The sequence below is a fragment of the Melozone crissalis genome, unplaced genomic scaffold, assembly GCF_028551555.1.
Source record: "Melozone crissalis strain CALT ecotype California unplaced genomic scaffold, PUWL_Pcris_2 ptg000057l_1, whole genome shotgun sequence".
Taxonomy (NCBI): domain Eukaryota; kingdom Metazoa; phylum Chordata; class Aves; order Passeriformes; family Passerellidae; genus Melozone; species Melozone crissalis.
The window spans coordinates 4,501,812-4,528,222 of record NW_026535835.1 but is presented as its reverse complement, the minus strand read 5'-3'; the positions used below and the strand labels follow the sequence as shown (position 1 = coordinate 4,528,222).

Sequence of the window (26,411 nt, the reverse complement as noted above, 5' to 3'; positions counted from 1 at the left end):
ACAACTGCAGGCCAAGAGACTCAAGCATGCACTTCCAACAAGCCATTTGTGTGTTGAACCTTTAAATAAACCTTAATAGAGCAACAGCCATTTTCCTCAAGTAGAGAAATTATGTTAATCTATTAACACAGCTCAGGAGAACCATTCAATATTGAGGATATGAGGAGTGTTTGTGACTGGCAATGGCACAATTACCATGTCCTGGGCAGATTTGGTCTTTTTGTTTGATTCTTCCATCACAACGACTGCACTTTCTTCATTTTGCTCCTGGTTAGGGTCAAAAACCTACAAAAAAAAGGGACTTGTGTTTTTTGTTTTGTTTTTAACCATTTCTTGTGTATAACAGACAAAAATTACAGCACAGTAAACCAGGTGAATAATGGAATTTTAAGTAAGGGCATCAACTTTCTGCTTGTTAACATGCCAAGTTCTTTCTGTAAGTAACAAAAAAGGTGGAGAAAACTGAAGAGGCTGGTGGCATCACACACCTTGGCTTGTTCCAAATGAAGTATTAGGTTCATCACAAATTACCTGACAGCCCATGTTTGCAATCCACATATTATTTTTTCAGCAGGAATCACCTTTCTTAGTGGTATGACCAATTCAGATTTTTAGTGTCACTTATTTTTAGCACCTCTATGAAAAAACAACCTTTCTAAGTAAAAGAAATTTTACCATTTATACACACATATAAAATCTACCAGTTATATAAACTGACCCAGGAATTTCTTCAGCCTAAAACTATCAAATAATACAGCTTGAAGTTAGCAGATCTCAGGCTCCTGTAAAAAAAAAACAACCAAACTCCTCCCCCACAAAAACAAAAAATAGCCTAAACTCTCTCTAAATTACAGCTCAAATTCAGTAGCACACATTTCCTAAATCAAGTAGACTTAAATTAAACCTAAAATTGAGACATGCTTGTACATACATGAGTTAGGGACAAAACAGGCAAACAGTGCAAGGCCCTGTGAGTGCCTCACTTACATCCAAGATGAGCTGCAAGCCCCTCTTGGTCAGGCTGGGGCAAATCCACACAAACACACTCTTGGAAATCCGACGTAAGAGAAGGCTGGGCTGGGCAAGGAGGGAGAGAAGGATTTCCACCATCACCTCAACCCATCCTGGCTCTGAGCTGTCTGCACAGGACAAACAAACAATGGCAGGAAGAGGCATTGGTATATCAGTAAGAAATACAGAAAAATTCACCAAGGAATAAAAATTAAAATTGTCCTTCTAGCTGACTCTTAAAAGTACCACTCAGCAACACAGACCAGAAGGCTGGGAGGGAGAAACCACAGGGAGAAACATGTTTGAAATGGTCTTTTGACCATTGTTTTCCTTTTTCTGCAAAGGCTTACCAGGTAACAAAAGCTACTATTTATTAAATCATTACTTAGATTAGCAGTTCTGCAAGTTGCCTGGCACCTACTTGGTCACATTAAAGCAGCTGGTCAGCAAAAGTATGTGCATTTTATAGTGTCTCCAGTGAAATCAGAAGTCCCAGCAGCCCATGAGAAGTGATGGCATTTGAAATTCGTCCTTTAGTCCAAAAGTTTGGGAATCCTGCTCTACAACCAACCAAACTACCAAAGAATTACAGCTTTTATTTTCACAGTGCCTTCAAATTGATTTACACAGATCTCAGGAGAACAAGAGCACAGTTGGAGAGGAAATCAAAAGATCAAGCCAAGTTTTTTCCTGGTCAAGTCCCAACCTAGAGGGTCCAAAGGCCCTAAACAAGGACCAGCCTCCATCTCCAAACATGCTGTGTTCACACAGAGGACACATTCTGCTTGCTCAGAACTCAAGCTAAGAAGGACACCTGTTTGATGCCTGCTGGGTGTTCAAGCCCACAGCTCTGCCAGGCAGACACCACCAGGTCAGCACCAGCCTCTGGCCCACACAGAGCAGTGCCTCAAGGAGAATGAACTCCCTTGGAGTGCTCACCCAAACAAGGGCAGCTGTGGAGTTCAGCTCTCCTTCCCAGGCACACAGGAACACAACCCACTGACAGTGCACACAGAGAGCTGGAGCACAGGACTTAGAATGGAAAGAGAATGAAGAAGGAATTCCCCTGGGGTAAGTGCATCAAGCCAGAACCAGTGCAGAGTGCAAACTGCCTTGGCAGACCACTAACAATCCCACTCCCTTTCTTTCTGAAGGAAGGACTCACCAGCCTTCTTCTTCTTGGCTTCTTTGCTGAAGGCCTTCTCTGTGCAGTTCAGAAGGTCACTCAGAACCTCCACTGTTTCAGACTGATTCTGTTTGATCACAAGCAGACAAGAAACAGGCTCAGAACTCCCCACTACCAACAACAACAGAAGGAACATGCTCCAAATCTAAGGATCACTCTAAACAGGTACAAATATACAATCACCTACTGCAACTCTTTTGCAAAAAAGCCCCCATGAAATTAAGTAAAAATTGCTCCAGTCAGCAGCAAATCAAGGGCAAAACTAATGGTCAGGCCAAGCTTTGCCCACTACATGTCTACAGAGAGTGTAAGAATCACAGCTTATTAGCTGCCAGTTGCCCACTTTCAGAAGCCAGAGGTTCTGAAAGGCTGGATCTCTGAACACAGAGAAACTCCTCATCTTGGTGTTCAGGAAGCCCAGCTATTATCAGCCTATTCTATACTAGAGAAGTATTCATCAGAGATGTTACCTTGAAAAGATGAATGGCCATTGAAAGCAGAAGTTGTTGGAAAGCACCAACTTTGGCACTGTCTGATTTGTTTTCCTTTTTCTGCAGATTCTTCACAGACTGAAGTGTTCTGAAGAAAGAAACCTCTCTGAGTGTTCACAATTACAACAGCAAATCATCCCATATGACCAGACTAAAAACATGACCAAAACTAGAGTACTGTTTTGTGTACTTAACATTTCATCTCTTGGCATTGGATTCTCTTTTAGCACACAATCTTAACCCAATAATAGTATCTGACTGAATGTGGGTTATAAAAAAACTGCACTTATGCACAGACTACACTCCTAATATCACAGCCAAGGCTAGACCTTTACAGGGAGTCAAAAAGACTCTCAGAAAAGAATCACTGAGATGTTTGTACAGGCATTATTTAGAGAAAAGATGAGCAGACGGTTACAATCATGTTTGGGAGAAGGACTATGAGCAAAAATAGAAAAGGATATGGCTATCACATAGTTAACACATAGAAGGAAGAGGAAGAGGAAGAAAGGAATGGGGTGAAAAGAAACAGAAAGATACTCTGAAACCCAGTCAGGTGCAGGATACTCAAAGGGAACAAAACCAACTGCCACTGCCTGTGAAATGGCTGTGCTACAGCAACCAAAACACCACGAGGCAAAGAGAACACAACATCTCCTTGTCCTAAAGAGAAACCAAGATCAGGGCTCCCACCTTTCTCACTGCACCAACCCAGCACCCAGTTTCCCAATCATCTCACCTCTCCCAGATATCCCTCTGTTCCTCGGTAAAAGGTTTCACAGCTTTGACATGCTCAGTGGAGAGCAGCTTGTTGGCATACTCAACAAGGAGAAAGATCCACAGTTTCCCATCTGCAGTCACACCATGGACATGCTTCTCTCTCAAGGCTGCAGCCTTTGCTGTATCCCCCAAGACAGGCAGGGTGTTTAATGTCTGAAGTAACCTGCAAAGAAAGACACCATGTTATTGTCAGAGGAACCAAATGGCCTGTTCCTGCTTACCAAAGTAATACCCACCAGCAAAGCACTCTCATCCCAGAGCTCTGGTCACTCACTGCAGCCCAGACTGACAGTGCCCAACTTTCAACCCACACATCTGGCCAAGACAGCAGTGTAGAGCTCATTATCATGGTGGCCCCAAACCACCTGGTGCTCTCAAAGACACTATCAATCTCAGTTGCTTCTCACTCTGTGTCCCACCATGTCCTCTGCTTTCCTTCTACTGAGGTTTGGCAATCATCTAAAAGCATCTATTACCAACTCTATCTTCCTTAGCACAGGGAGGGCTGTGGAGTCACCAGCACCTCACACACAGAGGGGCCAGAAATCCAACAGCATAACCCCAGCACCTCCCTCCTGGATCCTTCCCCTTCCAGTTTGCAATAGAGGCAATGAAAATACTATGGGGAAAAGCAGTATGAGCTCAACTCCACACCTGCCATATCATCTCACATCTACTCATTATCCCAGATATACTCGTTTGTCATGGACAAAACACAATCTTTGAAAAATCCATCTCCATAAAAAAGCCATTTCCTGGTGCTGGAGTCAAAGAAATGTTCCAACAGCAGCCTACCATTCCAAACTCCTTGCCCCACCATTCACAAGCTTATTTTATCCTCAGGAAAAAAAGAGAAATTTCCAAGCCTAAAGCCTGCAATCAAATCCTTACCCAAAGAAGTAGTTTTCTGTCTCTGTATGATCCCGTTCATTCAGGGGCTCTGATGGAAGAACACCAGCCTCAGCTACCTGGGAATTCTTCTTCTTAGCAACAAAGAAAGCATGGAAGAAGCAAAACCTAGAACAGACAGAAATAGGAACAGAATGAAAACCCAGATTGGTCATAACAAAGCAAAATCAGCCCATGCATGCAAACCAAACAGTTCCACATTCAAGGAAGGTCAAACACTGAAAAAAGCACTATTTACAATGAGACTGTTTTCTCCAGACACATAGGGTAAAGAAGAGAACAAGATGCTCAGGACTTCACAAAAGTGAAGCACCAACACTAAGGCCACAAAGGACAATACTAAGACTGTCAGATGTGGGTCATACTCTCCAAGACACTTTAAGTGACAGATAATTACTTATTAAGACCTGATGTTAAAAATACTATCTTCAAGCAGTTTAGGCAAGCAGGAATGGAAAATTTATTCAAAATAAATGGGACTAATGTGATTTTAAGTGCCAACTACTTATGACACAGGTTAGTCCAATCATGCAGAAAGTATGAAAACAAAACCTAGACTCCTAAATGATTTATTATGGAGCATTTCCACTACTGGATTTGCCCAGTGTAATAGGGACAGCTTATCTGGAATACTGCTGTTGAGCTACACACAATTATCCCAAGCACATGTGTCTTTACATCAGTCTCACCTGGCAATGTCCATCACAAGGCTCTCCTCTTTTCTGGTGGCACTTTCAATGATGTTAACCAGTCTGTGCATGATCCATCTTCTCAATCGAGCAATCTTCTGTTGTGCTCTTTGAATAAGAAGGAGAACACAATCAGCAATTTGAACACTAACCCAACACAAATACACTGCACAATCCACTGCACCAGGAGGTGGCTTACAGATTTTTAGAGACTTTACACTAAAACTGGCAAAGTTATGTAGCAACAAAGCAATAGGTACAAAAGAAGAGATATAATCTTCTCAAGTTTGCTTTTTACTATGCAAAAGGTGATCTATTTATCCCACAGAGAGTCTGCAGATGAGCAAAAAGCACTTCAAGAATTGCAGCAGTCAGTAGAGTGAGGTTTACAGGTGCCAGGTAACACATAACGTGGCCTGAATGCCAGCCTGCCTAACACACGGGTAAAAGAGAGGCACAATTCCTACAAAGACCTGAGAAGCTGTAGTGAAAGAGGAAGCCATGGGACATATTCTCCAAAGCAACTGTCAGGACTAGAAAAAGAGAAAATGCTCTTTTGGTGATCCAGTCTGCTTTGGGCAGGCTGGTTCTCAACATGCTTGCAGAATTTGCAGAGTTGAATTTTATCCCAGTGAAAGAGTCAGATTCTGGGGCTAAACTTCCTGAGACAAAGGAAATAAACAATTGTGAACTCATGGCAAGGGAAGCAGCAGATGCTGAGAGGAAGGTGCAGTACCCCGTACTCACATGTCTGCGTTTTGCCGGTTCTGTTTCTGCCGGTTACTTGAGAAGTCTAAACAGCAGTCCAAGTCTGGCCTGAGGAACATGTCCTTGAGCCAGCTGATGTATTTTTGCAATGCCACGGCCTGCAGGTGTTTCACTACCCTGGAAGCACTCAACAGCACTGGCCTGCCTTGATTGGTAAGGGTAGAGAAGCCCATCATCACAGCCAGCTGCCTCTCTGGGTCATCGCAGCCACTCAGAAATGTATCTATGTATCCCTCCATTTCTGCAGCAAACTTAAATCCCTGGGGAGACTGAAAAACATGGTCAAAGAAGCAGGTCAGCAACTTCACACTCAGACTGAATGGCTCTGTAAATAAAAATCATAGAATCACAGAATGGCCTGGGTTGGAAGGGACCTCTCAAGTGAATCAGGTTTATTTACTCCTTTGTTGATTAAAAACGTGGAATCAGGAAGAAAACTGCCAGTAAATATCAGACTCCAGCTTTTTCTAGCTCCATCTCCAACAATCACCAGAATCCCATAAGGATAAACAAGGTAACAGCATTTACTTCTCAAAACAGCCTATGTCAAGAAACAAAACAAAACAGAATCAAATTCAAACAAAGACCTTTTCTATTCTCTCATCATCAACAATATTAGTAGCTTCTTCCATTTAGCCTCATTGTCTTCAGGGATTTCTGACAGGAACCAAATAAAATTTGAAGCACATGGAAGATCACAGCCTAATTTACTTTGTAACAAGCACAAAAAGCAAGAAATAGGGAAACTACTAAGCCAGTGGATAAATCCTGGAGAAAGCTGGTCCATTTAGGCAGGCACCATGGTATGCAGTATTTGCAGAGCAAACCCACACACCTATGGCTGCTCTGATAACAGAACAAGAAGATCACACAGACCTATCTCTCCCAAGATACAACTACTATTTCTGGGCACATGTGAGGAGGTTTGGGATTGTGTTACCACAAAAAGCCAAGCTAAAAGCCAGTTTTATCAGTACTCCCCTTTTACTTTTCCTCTCTTTATTGCAGACTTGTGTTGTTTGCTTGCTTCCCAGTAGGGAAAGAGGAAGAGGAGCTCCAAAGTCCAATTCCAAATAAATTTTGTGCTAAAACCTCAGATGTGCTTATTGAAACAAGCACTAACAAACAAAAGCACGAGTTGTCCCTTTTTGTCTTTGCCTTCCAATGTTCATGCAACATCCAGCACAATAATAAACAAAAAGCAGCTTCTGGACACACAAAAGCAAAGGGACTGTTAAAGGACAACACATGACACTGTCAATTTGCTGAGGGCTGCCCTTGCTCTGCCTCCCCCCTCATCAGAGCCTTCCTGGCAGCAGCAATGAAAGCAGGTGAGACAGTGCTGAACAGTTTCCATACCCTTAAAACAGGCAATGACAATCAAACACAGGCTATACTCAGTCCACTGTAACCAATACACTAACCTTGCTTTTAGTAAGAGTTCAATGTCTAAAATGACATCAACTTTTTTTATACAAGATGATTTGAAACTAGAAGTGGGGCAGAGACTTCCTTGTGCTCAAGACACGGCCTTTAGCTGTTCAAAGACCTACCTGAGTTGCTACCACGTGTTCTCCATAGTGCAGCATCACCTTCCCCTTGAGAACCACCTGCAGCTGCTCCAGGGACAGCGAGGGGAGGGCACTGCCCAGCAATCGGTAGCACATGTGACTGAGGGGGAACAAAGAACATTCCCTCAGGGTAAAGCACAGCACTAAACCCACACCCAGGGCTAAGACAGACAGCAAGGGCTGGGGCAGGTACAGGAGCATGCAAGGAGATGAAGTCAAAACTTCTGGGTCAAGAAACAGAAGGGTAACATGGGAAACCACAAACAGTGTATGTTAAAACAAACCTGACAGGTCCTGATTTCTCCTTCAATAGCCCATTCTCCACAACTTCATTCCAGAACAGTTCAAAGGCACCTTCCTTCAGTGCAACTTGGAGCAAATCAAACACTACACTGGGCAATTTCTTGTCTTCCTTCTCAGACTTGGCAGCACTTTTCAGAAGCTCTACAAGTCTAGAAGAATAAATAAAATAATGTGAGAGATCTGACCTGAAAGGGAATTGCTGAAGGCCAAATTCATCCTGCTGAAAGACACAGAACATTTCCCAAGAACTGCAGGCTGTGCCCCCTGGGAGAAATGACACAACTGTAACTTGGGAACCTGCAGAACAATTAACACCTAACCCTCTGCAGCACCTACAGTGGCAAATACAAGCAGGAATCAGAATCACAGCCACATTTCTCTCACTCCTAGCCAAGAGGAAAATAATGTTCATTTAATCCTCCTTATTTAAGAACTTAACCTGGAAACATTTTCCTTATTTACAACAGTAGATGAGCCAAACAGCTTCTTCAGCTTTTTAGGTTTCAGAACACCAGGGAATTTCTGCATGCCCACAAGCAAAAGGTGCAGGTTCTCTGGAGATGTGAAGGCTGAAGAGAGGTCACCTTGCAAGATGTCAAACAGGACCTCCTCAAACACAGTTTCAGGTACCTAGACAGGAACAAGGGTGAGAGCATGTAAGAAATACCTGAGGGCATTTTACTAACTTGCAGTGAAGTAAGCACATTAAAGTATCTGCATTGGAGGACATTTTACTAAAAGCCTGCAGTGCTCTGGAAACTCTAGAAATAGTCTTTATGGTGACACAATGAAAAATAAATAATGGATGTGTCCATGACTGCCAGACAGTCCCAGGTGCTGAACCATGGGGAGCAGGGCAGCATGCTGTCATCACACAGCAATTCTGGTCAACTGACTCCAGCTGCAATTGTTCTCCTGCTGTCTGACTGCTCTGCCTGTACAGCCAGGCAACCCAGGGACAAGGAAACTCTCTCTTTTTATTTAACACTGCTAGTCTTCATGTCTACAAATAATATTCACTTTTAAAAAAGGAAATAAATTCTTTTCTTTTACTACATACTCTGAGCTCTTTACTCCTTGTCCCTGCATAATTTCATTCCCAACAGCCCAAAGTTCAACCTTAGGCCCAAGGTTTGCTACATAAAAAAGGTGGTTTGCTGTTCAGAGTTTTCAGCATTCATCTGTCCCAAGGAGCACATGGTCTAACATATAATCCAAGCAAGTTAAATGGGAAACAACAGGCTGTGGGTTGTCCATGATGAAACCAAACCAAGCTAAACCAGAGCACCCTTCCCAGAACACAACCACAGGCAACACAGGGACAGCTCCCACAGTTTACACTCTTCCACACCCCCTAAAACTTCCAGCTATGAACAAACTAAAGGAAAATCTGACCCCAAAGCCAAGCCCTCTCTTCCCCCCACCCCACAAGCCCCAAGCCCCACGCTGTGCCTGCACCTCAGAGGTGATGTCAATGAGAGTTTTGCGTGGCAGATCTCTGAGATGTGTCTGGTGATTTGTCAGCTGCTGCAGAAGCTGGATGCTCTCCAGCAGAGCTTTCCGGTCCTACAAAGGAAAGAAAAGCCAAAACCAGAGGAGATAGATCAGAAATTCAGCTGAAGGCTCAGGTGATAATCCACTCTTTGGATGTTTATACCTACTTGTAATAAGAAACATGATTTTGTTACTTGATTGGTCAACTCAGCTTTTTCCAAAATTATGTTTTCCAGCTGGATATGACAACAGATCCCTTCCCTCCAGGAGAGGTAGAAGCCTCCTGCACTATTTGACACAGCTCCTACATTCTATTCAGGAACAGACTTTAAAAAGGCACAAAGAGCCCATGGATGGCACAACAGAAATGTTGAACTTGATGCTTCAAGTGCCACTGCATGGATTACCCAGTGACCCAGCCTTTCTCTGTCATTCTCTTTCCACATCAAAGCCCCAGGAGCAGAACTGACACACCTGACAGCAGTGTTACCTTCACAAGCCGCCCAGACTGGAACAGAGCCATCACTCCAAAAAAGTTCCCAAAAGCTGCATTTCTCACAAGTTTCTGAAAGGGAAAAAAAAAAGAAAATAGCTAAAAATCTACTTTCCTGAGAGACTAGAGCTCACATGCAGCTACACAATCAGTGGAACAAGATGGCAGGAAAATCCAGCCTTGAACACCCCACCATGGGAAGAGAATATACTGAAAAACAACCCCTGCACAATGTTTAAGAACTGTCCTAAAGTACCTCTTCATCACACTGACAAATCTCAGCTAAAACAGGGCCAGATGACAATGTCATCAACTTCCAATTTCTAGAAATATGTGTTATTTCATCGCAGTCACTTGCTTTAACATGAACCCCAAAACTACACTATCCACCAAGACTTCAAAGAATAGAGAACAATTAAAGTAGCAGTTGGCAAATGCTGCCATGAGCTCACTTACTTTTTTCACTTTTTCCAGATTGTGTTTTTCTTTTATCTGCTCCAAAATGCTGCACAGTGGAATTTCCTCAAAAGCCTGCAAAACCTGAGGACAGAGATGGAATACTTGTTTGCAGTTCTTGCATTGCATGACATTATCTTGGGTTAAGCTAAAACAGAGCTGAAGAGCTGTTCAGCACAGCAGCAGACATGCTGCTTCATCAGGCCAGAATAAATACAACCAGATCAGTAAAGATGTATAGAACAGGAAGCAGGTTGGGAGAGCTGGGGTTGTGCAGCTTGGAGAAGGCTCCAGGGAGAGCTCAGAGTTTCTCCCAGTGCCTAAAGAGGCTCCAAGACAGCTGCAGAGGGACTCTGGAGTCCCAGAGTACCAGGACAAGGAGGAATGACTTTACATTAACAGAAGGCCAGTTTAGGTTAGATATTAAGAAGAAATCATTCTCTGTCAGGGCAGTGAGGCTCTGGCACAGGTTACCCAGAGAAGCTGTGGCTGCCCCATCCCTGGAAATGTTCAAGGCCAGGCTGGATGGGACTGGTCTAGAGGAAGGGCAGGTATCCCACATCAACCAACCAAGACCAAGAGCAAGCCAGTTTTAAGTAGCAGTAATAGTACTAAATGCAGAATAATGGAAATCTTGGTCAAAATTTGTAAATCAAAGTCCTTGAAACAGGACTGACTTCTGTAGTATGAATGTGATATTGGTATATTTCATAACTTTGTACGTTTCTAAAGCAGAGTAGCACCATTTAAAACCAGTACGGTTGTTGTGAGAGCCTTCCCTCCCATGCGCACAGAAGGGAGTCCTCCAGCCTTGCACAGACAGCAAAAGTGACCCCAAGCATGGACAGAGGCTGCCGACGGTTCTGACCCGCGCTGGGGAACACTGACCTGCGCCAAGGCCAAGCTGAAGCCCGGGCGGGCGGCCTCGCGGGTGGCTCCCAGCCCCTCCACCAGCCGCTTCAGGGTGTACTTGAGCTCATCATCCTGCAAGAGAGACCGAGCTGGGCGGTGTCCGGGCTGCCCCGAGCGCGGCCCGGCCGCCGGACCCCCGCACCCGGCCCGTGCCCCGTCCGCACTGCCCAAGCGGGAGCGCAGGGATGAGCCGTGTGAGGAGCCACTCACCCGCACCCACCGGCCCCCGCCTCACCTTCTTGCCCTCCCGCAGGTGCCGCAGGAGGCTCTCCGTGGCCGCCAGCCGCACCTCCTGCTCCGGCTTAGCGATGTCCCAGAAGAAGTCGAGGAAGGCGCGGCCCTGCCGCAGCACCCCGCGGGGGTCGGTCACCGCCGCGCCGCCGCCCCGCGGCTCCGTCTGCTCCATGTCCTCCCCGAGCTCCATCCCCGCCATGCCGCCACCGCTGCCGCACGTGGGGCCGCCCGCCCGCTCCGCCTCTTCCGGGGCAGCGCGGCCGCCGCGGGACGGGCTCGGCCGCCGTGTGAGCCGCGCTCCTCGGTCCCCCCGGTACCTCAGTGCCGCTCCCTCATGGCCATGCCTCAGCTTCTCACGGCCCTTCGGCCCGGCTCCCCTCAGCGCCTCATGACCCTTCAGCCCACTCCCCTCGGCGCCTCCCGGCCCCTCAGACCCCGCTCCCCTCATGGCCGCCCTTCCCACCCCTGTCCCCTCAGACTCCGCTCCCCTCATGGCCGCCTTTCCCACCCCTGTCCCCTCAGACTCCGTTGTTCTCATGGCTGCCCTTCCCAGCCCTGTCCCCTCAGACCCCGTTTCCCTCATGGCCGCCCTTTCCACCCAGCTCCCTCAACCCCTCATCCCACAAATTCGGATTGCTTTCCCGGAGTGCCGCAACCAGTCGTGACACACTCGATGGACACATTGATGGGTTATATCAGAGTTGCGCGAGCCACGGTGCTCCGTGGTGTTCCACAAATCCAGCACGCCCCACCGGGCTTTTCACTCCATTGTTTATACTCAGTTCAGAGTTAGTAACTTTCCAAGTACTGCCCATGTATCGGGATTGATTTGTAATTTGCAAGTTGCATAACCTCAGCTAACTTGAAGAAGTTCCCCACATGCTGAGGGGAAGGGTCTTCACAGGGTCTTTAGAATTATAATGGACATAGATCAGCTATAATAGTCTTCTCCTAAATTAGCAAAGTATACACAGACTTACACCAAAATCCGAATTTACTACATCCTTCATGCTCATTATTTCCAGGATGTCCTTGAGAAAGTGATGCTGACTGCTGGCTGCCCCACGGCTTGGGTCTCCTTCTTGCTAAAAGCATGCAAAGATCTTACATTAAAGAACATTACTACTTAAGATAATCTTGACATACTCCACATTTTACCACAGCCCGCTCCCCTCAGCGCCACGTTCCCTCCCTGGCCCCCAGCCCTGCTCCTCCGCAGGACTCATTCCTCCTTCTCTGCCCTGCCCCGAGGGCTCCCGGGATTCCCTCACCCGGTTCGTGTTCCTGGAGGGAGACTGCGATCCAGGATCCGGGCTGGATCCTGTCCCCGCGGGCTGGCCCGGGACAGAGGGGCAAAGCCTGCGGGGATCGGCAGCGCAGGGCCAGGGACACGAGGCGTAGGCATTGTTGGTTATCCTATGCGAATCTGTGGTGTGGTTTTATTAGAAAACATTAAACTGTGGCCTGGGAAAAGGAGACAAACCAGCTGGTACAAATGGTATTTTTTAAGGAGACTGTGAAGCTCTCGTGTACAGCCCGTTGTCGTAATTTGCAATAAAATCCAGCACTATCCTCCAGCAGCCCTGTGAACACTGCGTGTGGCTGCCAGACACGCGCGGGAGTGCAGGGAATGACCCCGGGGCAGGATCCATCCCTGTGATCACTGTGGATGACTGTGACACCTGGAGCAGGATCCATTTCCATGAGCCCTGTGATCCCTGCCCGCAGCGACAGCGGGATGCTCGGGGAGCGAGAGCCGCGGGCTGGCCCTGGATCAGCACTGGAGCGTCCAACGCTCACCGGAGCGCAGCCCGGGCAGATCCCCGGGGCGATCCCCCACAGACACCGGGCACATCCCAGGCAGATCCTCCGGCAGAACCGGAGCAGATCCTGGGCGGAGCCGCGGGTAAATCCCGCGCAGATCGCAGAGCAGACACCGAGCGCACCCCCGGGCGGATCCCGTCCCAGAGCCGACGCGAGCGAGCCGCGCCGTGCGCCTCCCAACAGGCAGCAGCGCGGACAGCCCCGGCGGGGCGGGGAGCTGGAGGCAGGCACCGCGCGGGGCAGCCCCGGCCCGCGCGCCGCCGTATATAAGCGTTGCGGGGTCCTCGGGCGCGGTCCTGTCACGCTCGCACGGGGACGAGGCCGCGGCGGCGATGGCGGATTTCGATCCCTACGACGACCGGGCCTACAGCAGCTTCGGCGGCGGCCGCGGGTGAGCGGGGCCGGGGGCGGCGCTCGGGGCTCCCCCCGTAGCTGGGGCGGCAGCGGGGAGCAGCGGCCCCGGCCGCGCGAGGCGGGGGCGCGGCCGCGGGGCCAGGCCTGCCCCGCTCGGCGGGGATGGCGGGCGGGGGTTGCGGGACTGGGGCGCCGCCTCTGGGAACTGTTTGGGCTCGTTCTGCCCCCCGCCCGCCCTCCCGCGGGGCCGGGGGTGCTCTTCCTCTGCCCCGCTTTGTGCGGCGGGGCGGGGGCTGCGCTCCGGGGGGGTCCCGGCCGTGGCCGCAGGATCCGGGCCCGGGCGGCTCGGGAGGGGCGGGAGGAAGGGGGGGGTCGCTGTTCCCGCCGTCCCGGAGGCGAGTGCAGGGGGGGATTTAGGGAGGTGCTGGGCCGGAGCCAAGGGAGGCCGTGAGGAGCTGTGCGGGGCCGGGATGGGCGGAGGGAACGGCCCCGAAGGGCCGAGCGGGGCCCGAGGCGGCCCCGGGAGCGGGCAGCGCTGCGGTGCCTGCGGCGGGAGGAAACGGGAGCCCTTTGTGGTGTCTCCGCAAAGAGCGGAGTGGCGCCGGGAGCCTGCGTTATCCGGGGCTCCGGGTGCTGACTGCAAATCCCTGATCCCGAGGAATCGGGCTTGTCTCGTCTCTTTGCTGAAGAGTGTTTAGGGGAGGAGCCACAGAGACAAAACCCGCAATTAGAAGTTTGTGTTAATCAAGCTAGGAAGGTGCAATCAAACAATTGATTTTTTTTGGAGGCTGGTGCTGTTACAAGTTTCTCTGACATAAAATAATAGACATAAATCTATGGAATAAACTTCTTTGTAAGCAAATTTCCCACGTGTGTTACTGTATAATCTAATCTTCCAGGTTGTATTTCCTGATCAAAAGTGTGTTCGTGTCCTTTTCTGCTCTTAGATAAATAACTTGGTTTCGTTTCAGACTCTTTAGGCAGCAGGGAGGAGCTGCTGGAGTTAGAACAGCAGTAAGTTTTTTTTGTCTTTGGAAGGACTCTTAACACTTTAAGCTTTTCAAGCTCATTTTCATGCACTGATACCCTTTGTGTTTAATTCAGAGATGGCCCAGAGCAAACAGATGATGTAACCACTCTCGTTTCTGTTATTTTTTTAAATTCTGTAACAAAATAGCCTTGCCAGCAGCCTAAAGTGATACTTGACTGTTTATAAACTCAGATATTGCTGCACACTGTATCTAGTCAGTGTAGGCATATTTGTGAAGTAATAAAATGCCAGGTAAAACGTTATTCAGGTTCCTGTAAGAGAACTTAAATTTCCTGTCAGGGAAGATGTGGATCCTTGCTTGGTGAACTAAAGGCATCCTGCAAATCAGTAGATGTGTATACAGGTAAGAAAATGTGCTTATTCTAATTTACCTGCAGTTCTAAACATCAGATACTACCAATATTAGAGTCCAGTGTATACCTCTATCTAATTTATTGTTATCACTGTTAAGTTACTAATAGCTAACTCAGAGTTTACTCTCTGTGTACATTGTATGAAGTCCTGTAGTATATGAAGCATAATGAAAACATGACTGTTCTTGAAGGCTCTGATTAAAGAATCCCATGTTAATTTGAAGTGGCTCCTGCTCATTTTAGGCACTCTGGGACTGTAGGAACAGTGTAACCTCAGCTGAGGTGTAGCAGTTTTTGTGGAAGTTGCATTTTGCACAACCTTTAGTGTGTACATAGTGAGTGAGCACAGGATTTCAGTGTGACAGATGGGAAATCAGTGCCCGACAGGTTCTGACATATGGGAGTTATCTGCCTCTTACCATCATCAAAATAATGGTGGAACAGCATCAAGATATGACTGGTGTGATGAGATGGGATTTGCTGCACCTGAGGTGTTCAGTGATGCACTGACTAAAAGCTGAATCATAACATTGGGGGTTATTATGAAATCACTTGAAAAAGTCACTTTATTCCTGGTGAAGAGTGTGATGCTGACATAAACGACAAAAAGGCTTACTAGAAGCTTTTTAGAAAGTGTTTTGGAGCCCAGAATTTGACAGGAAAACCTGTAGGTAAGTATACCAAGGCCTAGTTGAAACTGAAACTGTCTGTAGAGCTTCTCAGAGTTGACAGAAGGGGAGTGTTTATCACTCCTAACTCACTGCTAGGCTGTTTATTTAGGTGTGGCTGGAAGTGCTGGGCTCCCTACTAAAGGTTGAGATTCACCTGCTGGAGTTCTGCACAGGTCAGTGAAAATGAGGAGTTGGTCTTTGTGCTTCTGGCAGCTTGGATCCTCTGTCTTACCCATCTAGGATTCAAAGATTACTCCTCATTCTTAGGCTGGGGTAAGCAATTTGCTGAAGACATCTGAATCTTACTCCAGACATGTCCTGGGTTGCTGGAATAAATTGGGTTTGAATTTGGTGTTGTGGTTTTGGGGGGTGGCACTGTCACCCTGCTGATCCTGGTGCTGCCCTGAGAGCTCAGATGTCAAACCCAGGGCAGGCCTTTGTCTGTGTGCTGTGCAAAAGGCAAATCTTGAGCTTTGATCTCTAGGGGAAGGCTCTTTAACTCAGATACTGGCTTTCAAAACAGCCTTCATTTTGAACTTGTGGCAGATCTTTTCTGGAGACCTAACTCAACTTTGCAAAAGAATGGCTTTAAGATGGGAGTTGAGTTGTTTTCTATCCAGTATAGCCAAAGTAATTAACTCAGCCCACCAAAGTTTAATTATTTAAGTGTTGTTAGAAGCAAGCTTTCCTCTTCAGCTTTCTGCTTTGCTTTTCTGACAAGGAAATCAAGTCATGTCTTTCAGATTCTCAAAGTAAGATGACATAATAATTATTATTACCTAATTGTGTCTAAGAAGAAGTTTAGAGAAGTGCAGATATTCATTCAGAAATCTGGTTTGCCTAGTTCAGATGTGTTTTCAATTATTTTTTTACTTTTGTCCTACTTTGTTGCAAATGAGAGAATCTTCTTCCAATCTCATTGTTTGGTTACTGAAGTCAGCCCTTTTATTTCACTGTTTCAGTGATGGAAAAAATGTAGGGAAGTACAGAAACAGTTTCTTCTTCTGTTGCTGTACCTGAGTTCCATAAGAAACTTGGTTTGCAACTCAGTTATTGACCTTCAAATGGAAACTAAATACTAAAGGTGTAGTTATATATTTGATAACCAAAGCCTTAATATCAAATTGGAGAAAAATATTTAATTTTTTGGCTTTAAAATCAGTCTGGATTGCACAATAGGGCATGGATTTCCACACATGCAGCCCATGGGAGAAAGGAGGTTTGTCTGTAGCCCAGAAAATCCTTTTGGGGATTGAGAGTGTGGTTTTAGAAGTGGCCCAAATGGAGCTGATGGAAGTGGTAGCTCCAGCCCTTGTTCCCCTTCTCAATCCAAAGGGCTCTTTGCAGTCCTGACCACCTTGTTGGTCTGGCCATGGACTCAACTCCAGGCTGGGTTTTTGGGTGACTGGCAGCTCAGGGAATGTCCTGAGCATCTGTGCAAGGAGAGAATGCTCCTTTGGAACTCAATTCTGATGTTCCTGGAGCACATAAACATTAAGATTTTCTTTTTAGGATGCAAGTTAAATGTGTGGTATGTTAATAGCTGTTCCTAATGCTGTAAATGATAAATGAGGACAAAGGCATGGAACTGATTCTATGTATTATGGGATTATTTAGAGCAGCAATTCAGCTTTCTTGGAGTTCCTCCTTAAAACTCAGCCTTCTGACTAAAGTAATTCCAAACTATTACAGCTTTAGTTCTCCAGTATGTTTTTGACTTGTTAGTGAGACAAAGGCAGATGAGGAATATTGTCAAAAATGCTAAAATGCAAACCTGGGTGGACGCTAATTAAAGATATGTAGATTGTGATTCAAGTAGATTTAGCAGCCTGTTGATAGTGTTGGTGACAAATGATTCTTGCATGGAGCTGCTAAATAAGGCACAAATGACAGGCTCACCTAGAAGAGTTAAGGAATCTTATTCAAGCTTAATGTATTATCTGATTCATTAGTAGTAAAATATTTATTCTTGAATGAAAAAAATACTGTCAAGGACCTTGCTTGCCCAATGGATTTTTTTGACTGCATGCAACCAGCCAGGATAAAAGGAAATGATAAAATTATTTGACCTTCTGGATTTTAGGAAGGACTCTGCAGCTATTTAATTGGTCAGATTGGCAAATCCTGCTTTGGTACAGGTTGTGTTCCACCATGGTTTTAAATGCACAGGGAGCCTCAGGGAAAGGGAACAGACACAAGCAAGGCCTAGTAGAACAAAGGTGATAAAGAGAGGATGGACAGAGTAGTAAGCAGATATTTCAGGTAAAGGTCAGAGGTTGCTCATGTGGGACAAATGGTGCTGGAACCAGTGGCATCCTATAGTTTACAAGTCTAGGAGCTTTGACTTCAGGTTGCCCTGTATCTACCTTGCTCTCTGTACAGAAATTCCAGGTTGGCTTTTGAAGATTGGGCTCTGCAGGAAGTTCACACAGATGTGTTACATTAGTAGAGTAAAGAATTTAGCTGGTACCATTTAGTTCCTCAGCACACAGTGCCAAGAGTTTCACTGGTACTGAGGGACAAGACAGGAAAGGACCACCCAGTTTACCTCTGTAATTCACAAGACAAAAGGAGTGGGCATCCAGAGAGCACGTGATTATTTCCTGCCTCAGAACCCCTTGTTCAACCAAATTTATTTTGTGTTCAGTTCAAAACATTCTAGTCCAGATATTCAACAATTATGGCCACAGCTTCAGGATTAGGAGAAGGTGTTTCTCTTCAGTTAAATGTTGCTGAGATAATTTGGGTTATTGTGGAGTGGGTGTTGGTAATGTACTCTTTAGTTAAAAGCATTGGATCCAGCTTAATTTCCAGATAAGCTGACAAACCTGTGCTATACATTTCTTCATTGCCATAAATTATTCTTAAAATTGATTCCACAATGGGGTTTTTTTAGAGGTAATGTTTTTGAGCAGGGGACATTAGAGGTAACCTTAGGTTGCTTTCCTTAATAAATTGTGGATTAAGAAGTTCATTTATCACTTCATTAATGAGTTCACCTGGTAATGTATTCATTTCCCACTGCAGTACTGCATCAGGTGAGACTGCAAAGGAGTTGAGCAGCACTTCAGGTGGCAGCTACAGGCAGAAGGAGAGAAAAACTGAGCAGAGCTGTGGGAAAATGGACTTGCAGCTGAACACAGCAGCTGGGCAGGGCCCCAAAGAGCAGCTGTGCTGTGCAGCTCCAGAGGGACTGTGTGCTTTTCCCAACAGGTCTCGTGGAGGTGGCCTTGGTTCCCGCAGAAATAAAGAGCTGCCAACAGAGCCCCCCTTCACAGCCTATGTGGGAAATCTGCCCTTCAACACTGTCCAGGGAGACATAGATGCCATTTTCAAGGATCTCAGCATAAGGAGCGTACGACTAGTCAGAGACAAGGAAACAGACAAATTTAAAGGTGAGTGTTCAGAGCTCTAATGAAAAATTAGTAGGAAAGAAAGTCACTTTAAAAGGGAATTTCAGTCTAAAGCACAGTCTTCTGCTTTTATGTTGATTTATGCAGATTTTCTTATTCACTGATATGTGTAAGTGTATCATTTGAATGAGAGTCACTGTTTCATCATCCCGAGATACAGAGTAACCTGAGGGAGGAGTCAATATTTGCCCTGACATAGCAGAACTTTCTCAAACCTTATCTGGTATGAGTTCTACCAGAGCTGACCCCCTTAAATCCTATGACCTTAAGTACTGAGTAATTACATCAGAAGATTCTCATTGCTTCAGCCCTGTCTTTTTTTAGTAGACAGGGAGAAAAGGCAAGTAGATAACCCATTCAGGCAGTTGTTTTAGAGGATGCAAATTCAACTGCTGTGGGAATTGTTTGGAGAAAATGGACTATGTTTGTAAGTTCCTTTAAGAGATGGAAGAGGCTTACCTTGGATAACAGAGTGCCTTTGAAAAGGAGTTAATCCACTAAATGATGTGATGACACAAAATCACACTGCTGACCACATAGGTGTTTCAATTTCTTGTTTAAAAACTCTAAGAATGAAGTGTCAGTATTCAACTGAATAGCTGTCTGAAGGCATAGATTGGAACTAATCTATAATGAGAACTCTGTGAAAAAGGGAATTAGGCTTTTGGCATTCACAGAGTGCCCAGAGGTCTCTTTCAGGATTTGCCCCATCATTAACAGGTGCAGGTAAATGTGTTCATTGTTGATGATGATTTGTTTCTAAGCCTTGTGCATCTTGTTTGTACACATCACAACTCATGTTTAAAAGAGAAGGAAGCTATTAGCAGGCATGCAAGAGGAGCAGCCTCTTACAAAGGCTTTTTAAAGTGCTGTTAACTTGAGATTTGTTTCTTCCAGGATTTTGTTACGTAGAGTTCGATGAGGTGGAGTCACTCAAGGAAGCTCTTACATACGATGGTGCAGTAAGTACACTTGCAATTAATTTGTGAAACCAAAGACAAGCAGAAGTCTCTCACTCTTTGGCAGCCCTTTTGATACATGCTGAACAGATTCTCCCCTTGATTTAACAGCTTTTGGGTGACCGGTCACTCCGAGTGGACATAGCAGAAGGCAGGAAACAGGATAAAGGTGGCTTTGGCTTCAGAAAAGGTGGCGGGCCTGATGACAGAGGTGACTTCCATTTTTCTAAGTAGCTTCTTAAATATGATGGTTGTAGTTATGGCTTCTGGTGCTGACTAATGCTGAGACAAGGCATGCAAGTGAACACGAAGATGATATTGAAAGGTGAAGTTTTGTATGTAAATCTGTATGTGTTTCTAACCAGCTGCTGCTGCTGCTCCTGAGGTGTCTGAAATTTAGCTGTGCTTTGTGTCCAAAGGCTGGATGTGTTGTCACTCCTAACCCAGGAAGTGAGACCAATACCCCTCCTAATATGTTGTGTCTTGCAGAGGACAATCATAAGCCCAACAGTCTGATCTGCTACTATTTTATGATGATGTATGAAAAGTGAGTAAGCACATGTAGACAAGTGCTAATTTTTGGAGTATGTCTCTTGTTCCAGTGTAAAAACATTCTTGCCTGTAGTTGAAGGTTGGTTGAACCAGACTCACCAGAGGTTTCCATTGAATGTGCACTAAAGAAACTTTTCTGGCCACTCATTCTTGGTGGCTGTTTGTTCCTGTGCAATGGAACTTGGTTGTACCAAAAGAAAAGGATTTTCCAGCAGCATAACTTTGAATATTGAAGGACTGAAACATTGGTTTGGTGTTCCCTTGCTCAGTCTTTCCCACAGCTTCAGACTTGAACACAATTGTGGCTTTTTTCCTAGGAATGGGAGGAGGTTCCAGAGAATCCAGAGGAGGTGGATGGGAGTCCAGAGATGACTTCAATTCTGGTATCAGTATTAACACTTATACAGAAAGGAAGCCTAAAAGGCACTGAAATGTTTTCATTTTCATTTGTCACCATTACTGGTTTGATTGACTCTACTGTATGTACCAACTTTGAACATCCTGCAGCTGTGATGAGATTCCTCATGGGGAATCTTCTGTTGCTTTGAGAGCAAATAGAATAATGTCTCAATAGAAAATTCTGTGAAACAGCCATAAATGACAGAATTCTTGTCCAGGTGTAGCCTGTGGGTGACTGTTTTAAGCATTTCTCAAGCATACAACTAAGTAAATTTCTGAATAGTAGCAGAAACAGACAGATCATGTAGGAAGGCTGATACTGTCTCAGAGCAGAGGCTTTCATCTTCTCAAGGAGATGTGATGTCATTATATGTGTGTCCCTGAAGTAACTGACTTCTCCAAAGTCAGATTAGTGTTCCAAAGCACTTGTAAATGCAAAATGTTCCTGGACTTTTAGGCCTGTTTGGTAATGCAACTGCAGCAAATGACTGAGCTTGCTGAGTGGAGGCAGTGACAGAGCCACTGGGTTTGCTCTTAACTTCCAGTCAGTTCCAGCTATTAGAATGCAAGGTGGCATTACACAATTGCTTTTGTCCTCTGAACTCATGGGTTTGGTCCATTTTCTGATGGAGAGATGTTGGCAAGTACAACTTTGCAATGTCTGGTCTCTGCGTGAGTGGAATGAAGGATGCAGGAGAAGCAAAGTGTGCCCTTGTCCCCAGCATGGATTGGAGCATGGTGCTGGAGAGAGGAGCTTGCTGCAGTGCTGTGCTTAACCTGCCTTTGGAGCTAAGCATTCTGTGTCACAGCTTCATACCTTCCTTGGCAGCTTCTCCAAATGTGGATGCATTTCAGCCTGTTAAATGCTGGATGAGTGATTTGTGAGCCAAAAGTTTAGCATTTCAGTTTTAGCTGCTACAAAAGCTTTTCTTCTCAGGTTGTACAGCCTTGCTCTAGATCAAGTCTTTAAAGATGGCTTGTTTGGCACTGAAGTAAGTAAGGGACAGCTCTGCAACTCTTTTCTTTCCACTTCAGTATTTGGCAATCTCATTTGGGAACCAAACAACTTTCTCTTCCAGGCAGCTTCTGAAAATCTGAGTGTATTCTGTGTGCTGATAGCCTGAAGTATCCTCCTCCCACTGAAATGCAGGCAGTGGGGGCTTGAACAGATACTCAAGGGTAATCAGTGGTACAGACTGGAACTCTGGTCAGTGATAGATAGTTCTTGATTTACTTCTTTTTTGTGATACATAAACTGAAGAAATGTCAGTTTTGTCTTCCCCCCCCCCATGCCTGGCCAGTTTATAGTACAGCTAAGCAGCCCTGGGGTTTTACTCTGTTTTATAGGTGTATTTCACTACTCCCCAGCTATTTTCCAATTTGCTCCTGTGGATTTCATGCTAAGGCTGTAGCCAGTGTGATGATCTGGCTATGGAAGTACTCTGAGTACTGTCTGAGTACTGCTCTGTAGTGCTGTCTCTCAACTCATCTAATGTTAACAAACTCAAATTGCAGCCAAGGTTCATATTTTAAACTCACTTGATCCACTCTCCAACACTCCAATAAGGCTCTAAGTGGATAAAGCACTTTCTGAACTTGGCATAGTATCCTTGGTTTCAAATGGAACCCGAGCAGCTCCTCCAGAAGGTGCTAGAGCTCTGTGAAACAATCTGTCTGCAGACAAAGGCTCTGAGTGCACCACCTTGGACTGACAGCGGTGACTAGCATGGCTTTCCAGTCATCCAGATAAATCTAGATTAAATACATTGCAAAAGATGCTCTTTAAATTCACTGTGTTCCATCTTCAGGATTCAAGGATGATGACTTCCTGGGAGGCCGGGGTAGAGGAACCCGCCCCGGGGACCGGCGGCCACCGGGTGCCTCCATGGGGAGCGGTGGTACCGGTCGCTTCAGAGATGGGCCTCCCCTTCGTGGCTCTTCCATGGACTTCAGAGAGCCAACAGAAGGTAAAATCCTGCTCTGTGTGCCTTGCTCTTCCTCCTCAAAGGAGACACACTCCTGGTTTCGTTGTCAGTTGAAGCTCCTGCCCAGCCAGGCAGATCTCACAGGTGCAATGTTTTCCCTTTCAGAGGAGCGAGCGCAGAGGCCCCGGCTCCAGCTCAAACCTCGAACAGTCGATACTCCCCTCAATCAAGTAGCCAATCCAAACTCTGCCATCTTCGGAGGAGCCAAGCCCCGGGAGGAAGTAGTAAAAGAACACGACTGAGTTTGGGGTTGAGAGGGAATGGGGAGGCGGGAGAAAAAGCAAGACAGTACAGAGTGACTAGCTCTGCTGGAATGTCAACCCTGCAGTTTACCATTCCTGCCATCTGGTATTTGTCCTCTTTGAAACCGAAAACACAGAGCTTGTGAATGCATGTCAGCTGTTAACAAGTGGTTTTTAGTACGTTCTTGGCTTTGCTGTATCTAGTGCCTGCTTTGTGCTGAGTTTCCCTCTTCTGTTTCCTTCCAAGCAGCACAGTTGCCAGTAGATAAGGCAGTGTGGCTGCTTCCACAGGTGTGGAGGTCTCTGGACAAAGGTGCTGCTTCACTTCTTCCTTTCTGGGTTTGTTTTACTTTAGAAGCACAGGTTAGACTTAGTTATTTCCCTGTATTGTTTCCTTTTACTTCCTCAGTGTTCCTCTTCTGACTTGCATGTCTCGTTCTGTATTGCTGTGGCTCTGAAGAGGAAAACTGAAGAGTCCAGATGAGTTGAACAGAAATTTACAGTTCTAACCAAGTAGTGAAATACCATTTCTGACAATTGGTGATAGTCACTGTTCACAGCAGAGCCCCTTATGAAGCTAAGGGGGGCAGCTGCCCTTTCACATGGGTTGCCAGGAAGGATCAATTTAAAGGATGCCTTGCCTGGCAAGCCTGGTGAAGAGCTGGTAGAATCAGTATGGAAAAAGCCTCTGCCAGCAGCCTCTTCCTGCTGGCTCCTGACTTCCAAATGGTATGATGCTACTACAACTCTGAGCTCAAGGTTAGTGCTGCAAAGCCATGCCTGTTTGAGCACAACTGCTCACTGGCTCTTTCTGCTTACTTTTTTGGGTTTTACATGTTTGGTAAATTTTTAAATGAAGTTTCTACAAATAAAATTGACTTTTTTATTTTTGTTGAAGGAGTGTATACTTTGCCATGCAGTATTTGATCGTCACTATCCCCTGTATTTCTTTGCCCAGTGGGGTACAGTTTTAGGACCTCAGCTTTCAGAATACCTTGAAAATGGGCAGATTAGAAATCTTTCTGCTATAGATTCTCATGTAGAAGTTTGGGTAAAAAGCATCCCTTGTTACTACACCTCTCTTCCCTTGAAATGTTTTCTTGTCGGTGTTGTGCGGGAGGAGGGAGGGGAGGCTGAAGCAAAAGGAGAGATCATTCATTTTGAAAACCAAATCCTGGTTCTACCACACTGAAGTTTGGACATGTCCAGTGTATGGGAAAAGCTTGGGCCCCCATTGCCAGTGCTGAGAGCCTTCAGAGAAACCAGCCAGCACCCCAGAGTACTTACAAGAGGAGGTTGGAAGCACGGCTGCCCCACTACCAGCACCACTGCTAGTGATGAATTTCTTCCCTAAGGTTCCCATTGTAAGTCAGAGTCCCAGCAATTTACAGAACTACTCTTTCCTTCTTTCTGCCTTTCACTTAATCTGCTTCTGAGATAAGAACCATTTGTCTAACACTAATACTTAATTTAAGACAGACATGCATTTGTGTGGTTGTATTCCAAACCAATAATTGATCTATTTACATCTTCAATGTGGAAAAGATTTTAAGAACAAATTCCCATATAAAAAACTCACTTCTAGTCAAGACAGTTGACTTTTAAATGTAAAAACAAAGGAAAAAAAAAAAAGAATTCCAAACACTTAGCACATTCTGCTTCATAACAAAATAAATTTATGGATATGGTATTTTGTGAATGATCTTTTAAATAAAAGAAAACATTAAGTAATATTTAACATTGGTCTTTATTTGAGTCTACTCTACCATGTTTTTCCCCCCCCTCAGTTTTTGAATATTGTGTTAATTTGTCCCATTTTGATACAAAATAAGGGGGGGAAGAGGAAAAGATAAAGGGGAGGAATCTAATCTAAAGAGTGCTGGAACAGTGAAGTAAAAATTAATTATGGGTGGAAATGAGCCCAACTTGTTTGTCCTGTGACTTCAGTGTCACTTGATGCATTGCTAAGGTGGGATTTGGAGTTCCTGCAGTGTGCAGGTGGTGCAGCTGATCAGGCTGTGCTCCAGGGGGGTGCTGCTGCCCTGTGGCCAGCACCAGGCAGGCTGTGTCCTTGCAGTGAGTGCTGAGACAGTAAAGGGTCAGTGCTGCTGTTCTGCCAACTTCCTCCAGCCTTTTCCAGCTGCCCCATTCCCCAGGAGCCATCCTGGTTAGGGAGGCTGCTGCCCTGGGCTGTGGCTGTGCTTTCATGCACTGCAGGGGAAGCTGAAAGAGGCAGAGCTGTGTTTTTATTGAGGAAATGAGCTCTGACCTCCCTGCTGGTTTTACTGCTTTCCATGGCCTCAAAGGACGGGAAGTGTTCCTGCTTCCAGCTACTCAGTCCATCCTCTTTAGAGCTGCTCTCAGCACAGCCTGAGCAGAATCCCAGTCTGGGTGTGTCCTGCCCTGGCTGTCCTGCCTGTCACCCTCAGGAGCAGGGCTGGCTGAGAGCTGGTCCCTGCAGCTCTTGCCACACTTACCCACAGCTGCTCTGCCAAACTGGTGCTGCTGGAAGCAGGGATTTCATCACTGCATGGAGAAAAGGATCCCTGATGAGTGAGAGAGGTGGCAAATGGGTCATCTTAGTTCTAGATGGCTTTTTCTGTATCTGCTAATACTGCTTTGGTTAATGGTTCCACACTAGTGAATGCAGCCTAATCCAAAATCATTGTGTCATCTTTCTTTTTTTCAGTAATTTTTCATCTGCAAACATTCATGCATTGCCTGGTTTCTTTGAGCATTCCACACTGTGCTTCCTATGTGGCTCAGGGTCAGACTCCTCCAGTCCTTTTTCTTTCCCTCCTTCAAAAATTCAGTGGATGAAAATTTTCCTGTGCAGAGGCTTTTCAAACCAGCTTTTGTTTAACAGTTAATTATATTAAATATATGGATGTGGCATTTAAGTTTTGTAGGAGAAAGCAAGATTATTTTCTTCCTATCCTACCAGGAAAAGCAGTTGAGGTTTAACCTGTGATGCTTAAATTTACCTGCTGCTTAAAGCTAAGCCTGGCATGGCAAAGCCCAGACTGAGGAGGCACCAGCAGTGTAGCAAATGGATCATTCACTTTGTGGCTGTTCATGCTCTCACTGAGTTATTTCTGGTAGCTGTGCAGTGCTTTCTTCCAGCTTAAACTTAGAAAAATAAACAGAACTGAAGGCAGGAAGGCACCAGGCAGGTTTTGGAACTGAAGCCAAGTTTGCTTTGCTACTGTAGAAGTGCTTTGCCTGTTACTCCAGTTTGGTTGCAAGTGGGGACGGTGGGAGTGTGGAGGAGCTGCTGGACCCTGCAGCAGTGGACAGTAGCATTTAATGTA

The 26,411-nt window shown here is 45.8% G+C and overlaps 2 protein-coding genes across 3 annotated transcripts in view; one reads left to right on the top strand and one right to left on the bottom strand.

The window, feature by feature from the left end:
* Positions 1-11,496, bottom strand: part of MYBBP1A (MYB binding protein 1a) — a 56,230-nt gene extending 44,734 nt beyond the window's left edge. The window contains exons 1-16 of the mRNA XM_054287098.1: positions 11,299-11,496; positions 11,040-11,135; positions 10,152-10,235; positions 9,693-9,767; positions 9,167-9,274; positions 8,148-8,338; positions 7,690-7,857; positions 7,388-7,505; positions 5,814-6,103; positions 5,067-5,174; positions 4,360-4,485; positions 3,428-3,631; positions 2,668-2,776; positions 2,177-2,264; positions 988-1,139; positions 196-285 (exon numbers count right to left, since the gene is read on the bottom strand). Of these exons, the coding sequence (XP_054143073.1) occupies positions 196-285; positions 988-1,139; positions 2,177-2,264; positions 2,668-2,776; positions 3,428-3,631; positions 4,360-4,485; positions 5,067-5,174; positions 5,814-6,103; positions 7,388-7,505; positions 7,690-7,857; positions 8,148-8,338; positions 9,167-9,274; positions 9,693-9,767; positions 10,152-10,235; positions 11,040-11,135; positions 11,299-11,496 (2,205 nt within the window). The remainder of the gene's footprint in view (positions 1-195; positions 286-987; positions 1,140-2,176; positions 2,265-2,667; positions 2,777-3,427; positions 3,632-4,359; positions 4,486-5,066; positions 5,175-5,813; positions 6,104-7,387; positions 7,506-7,689; positions 7,858-8,147; positions 8,339-9,166; positions 9,275-9,692; positions 9,768-10,151; positions 10,236-11,039; positions 11,136-11,298) is intronic.
* A 1,902-nt stretch (positions 11,497-13,398) lies between these two features.
* EIF4H (eukaryotic translation initiation factor 4H) lies at positions 13,399-24,833 on the top strand. 2 transcript variants are annotated; one of them, XM_054287308.1, is made up of 7 exons: positions 13,399-13,512; positions 18,764-18,945; positions 19,861-19,925; positions 20,034-20,133; positions 20,792-20,857; positions 22,682-22,840; positions 22,964-24,833. In XM_054287308.1, the coding sequence occupies exons 1-7, from the start codon at positions 13,454-13,456 to the stop codon at positions 23,098-23,100; spliced, it is 768 nt and encodes a 255-aa protein (XP_054143283.1). In that variant the 5' UTR covers positions 13,399-13,453; the 3' UTR covers positions 23,101-24,833. The 2 variants fall into 2 exon arrangements, with proteins under 2 accessions (XP_054143283.1, XP_054143284.1); XM_054287309.1 differs by lacking the exon at positions 20,792-20,857 and having other exon boundaries at positions 13,400-13,512.
* Positions 24,834-26,411: the final 1,578 nt, after the last annotated feature.

Coding starts and splice junctions, on each gene's coding strand:
- EIF4H (XM_054287308.1), top strand. CDS start 13,454: ATGGCGGATTTCGATCCCTACGACGACCGGGCCTACAGCAGCTTCGGC. Junction 13,513..18,763: donor AGCTTCGGCGGCGGCCGCGG/GTGAGCGGGGCC, acceptor TTTTCCCAACAG/GTCTCGTGGAGGTGGCCTTG. Junction 19,926..20,033: donor CTCTTACATACGATGGTGCA/GTAAGTACACTT, acceptor TTGATTTAACAG/CTTTTGGGTGACCGGTCACT.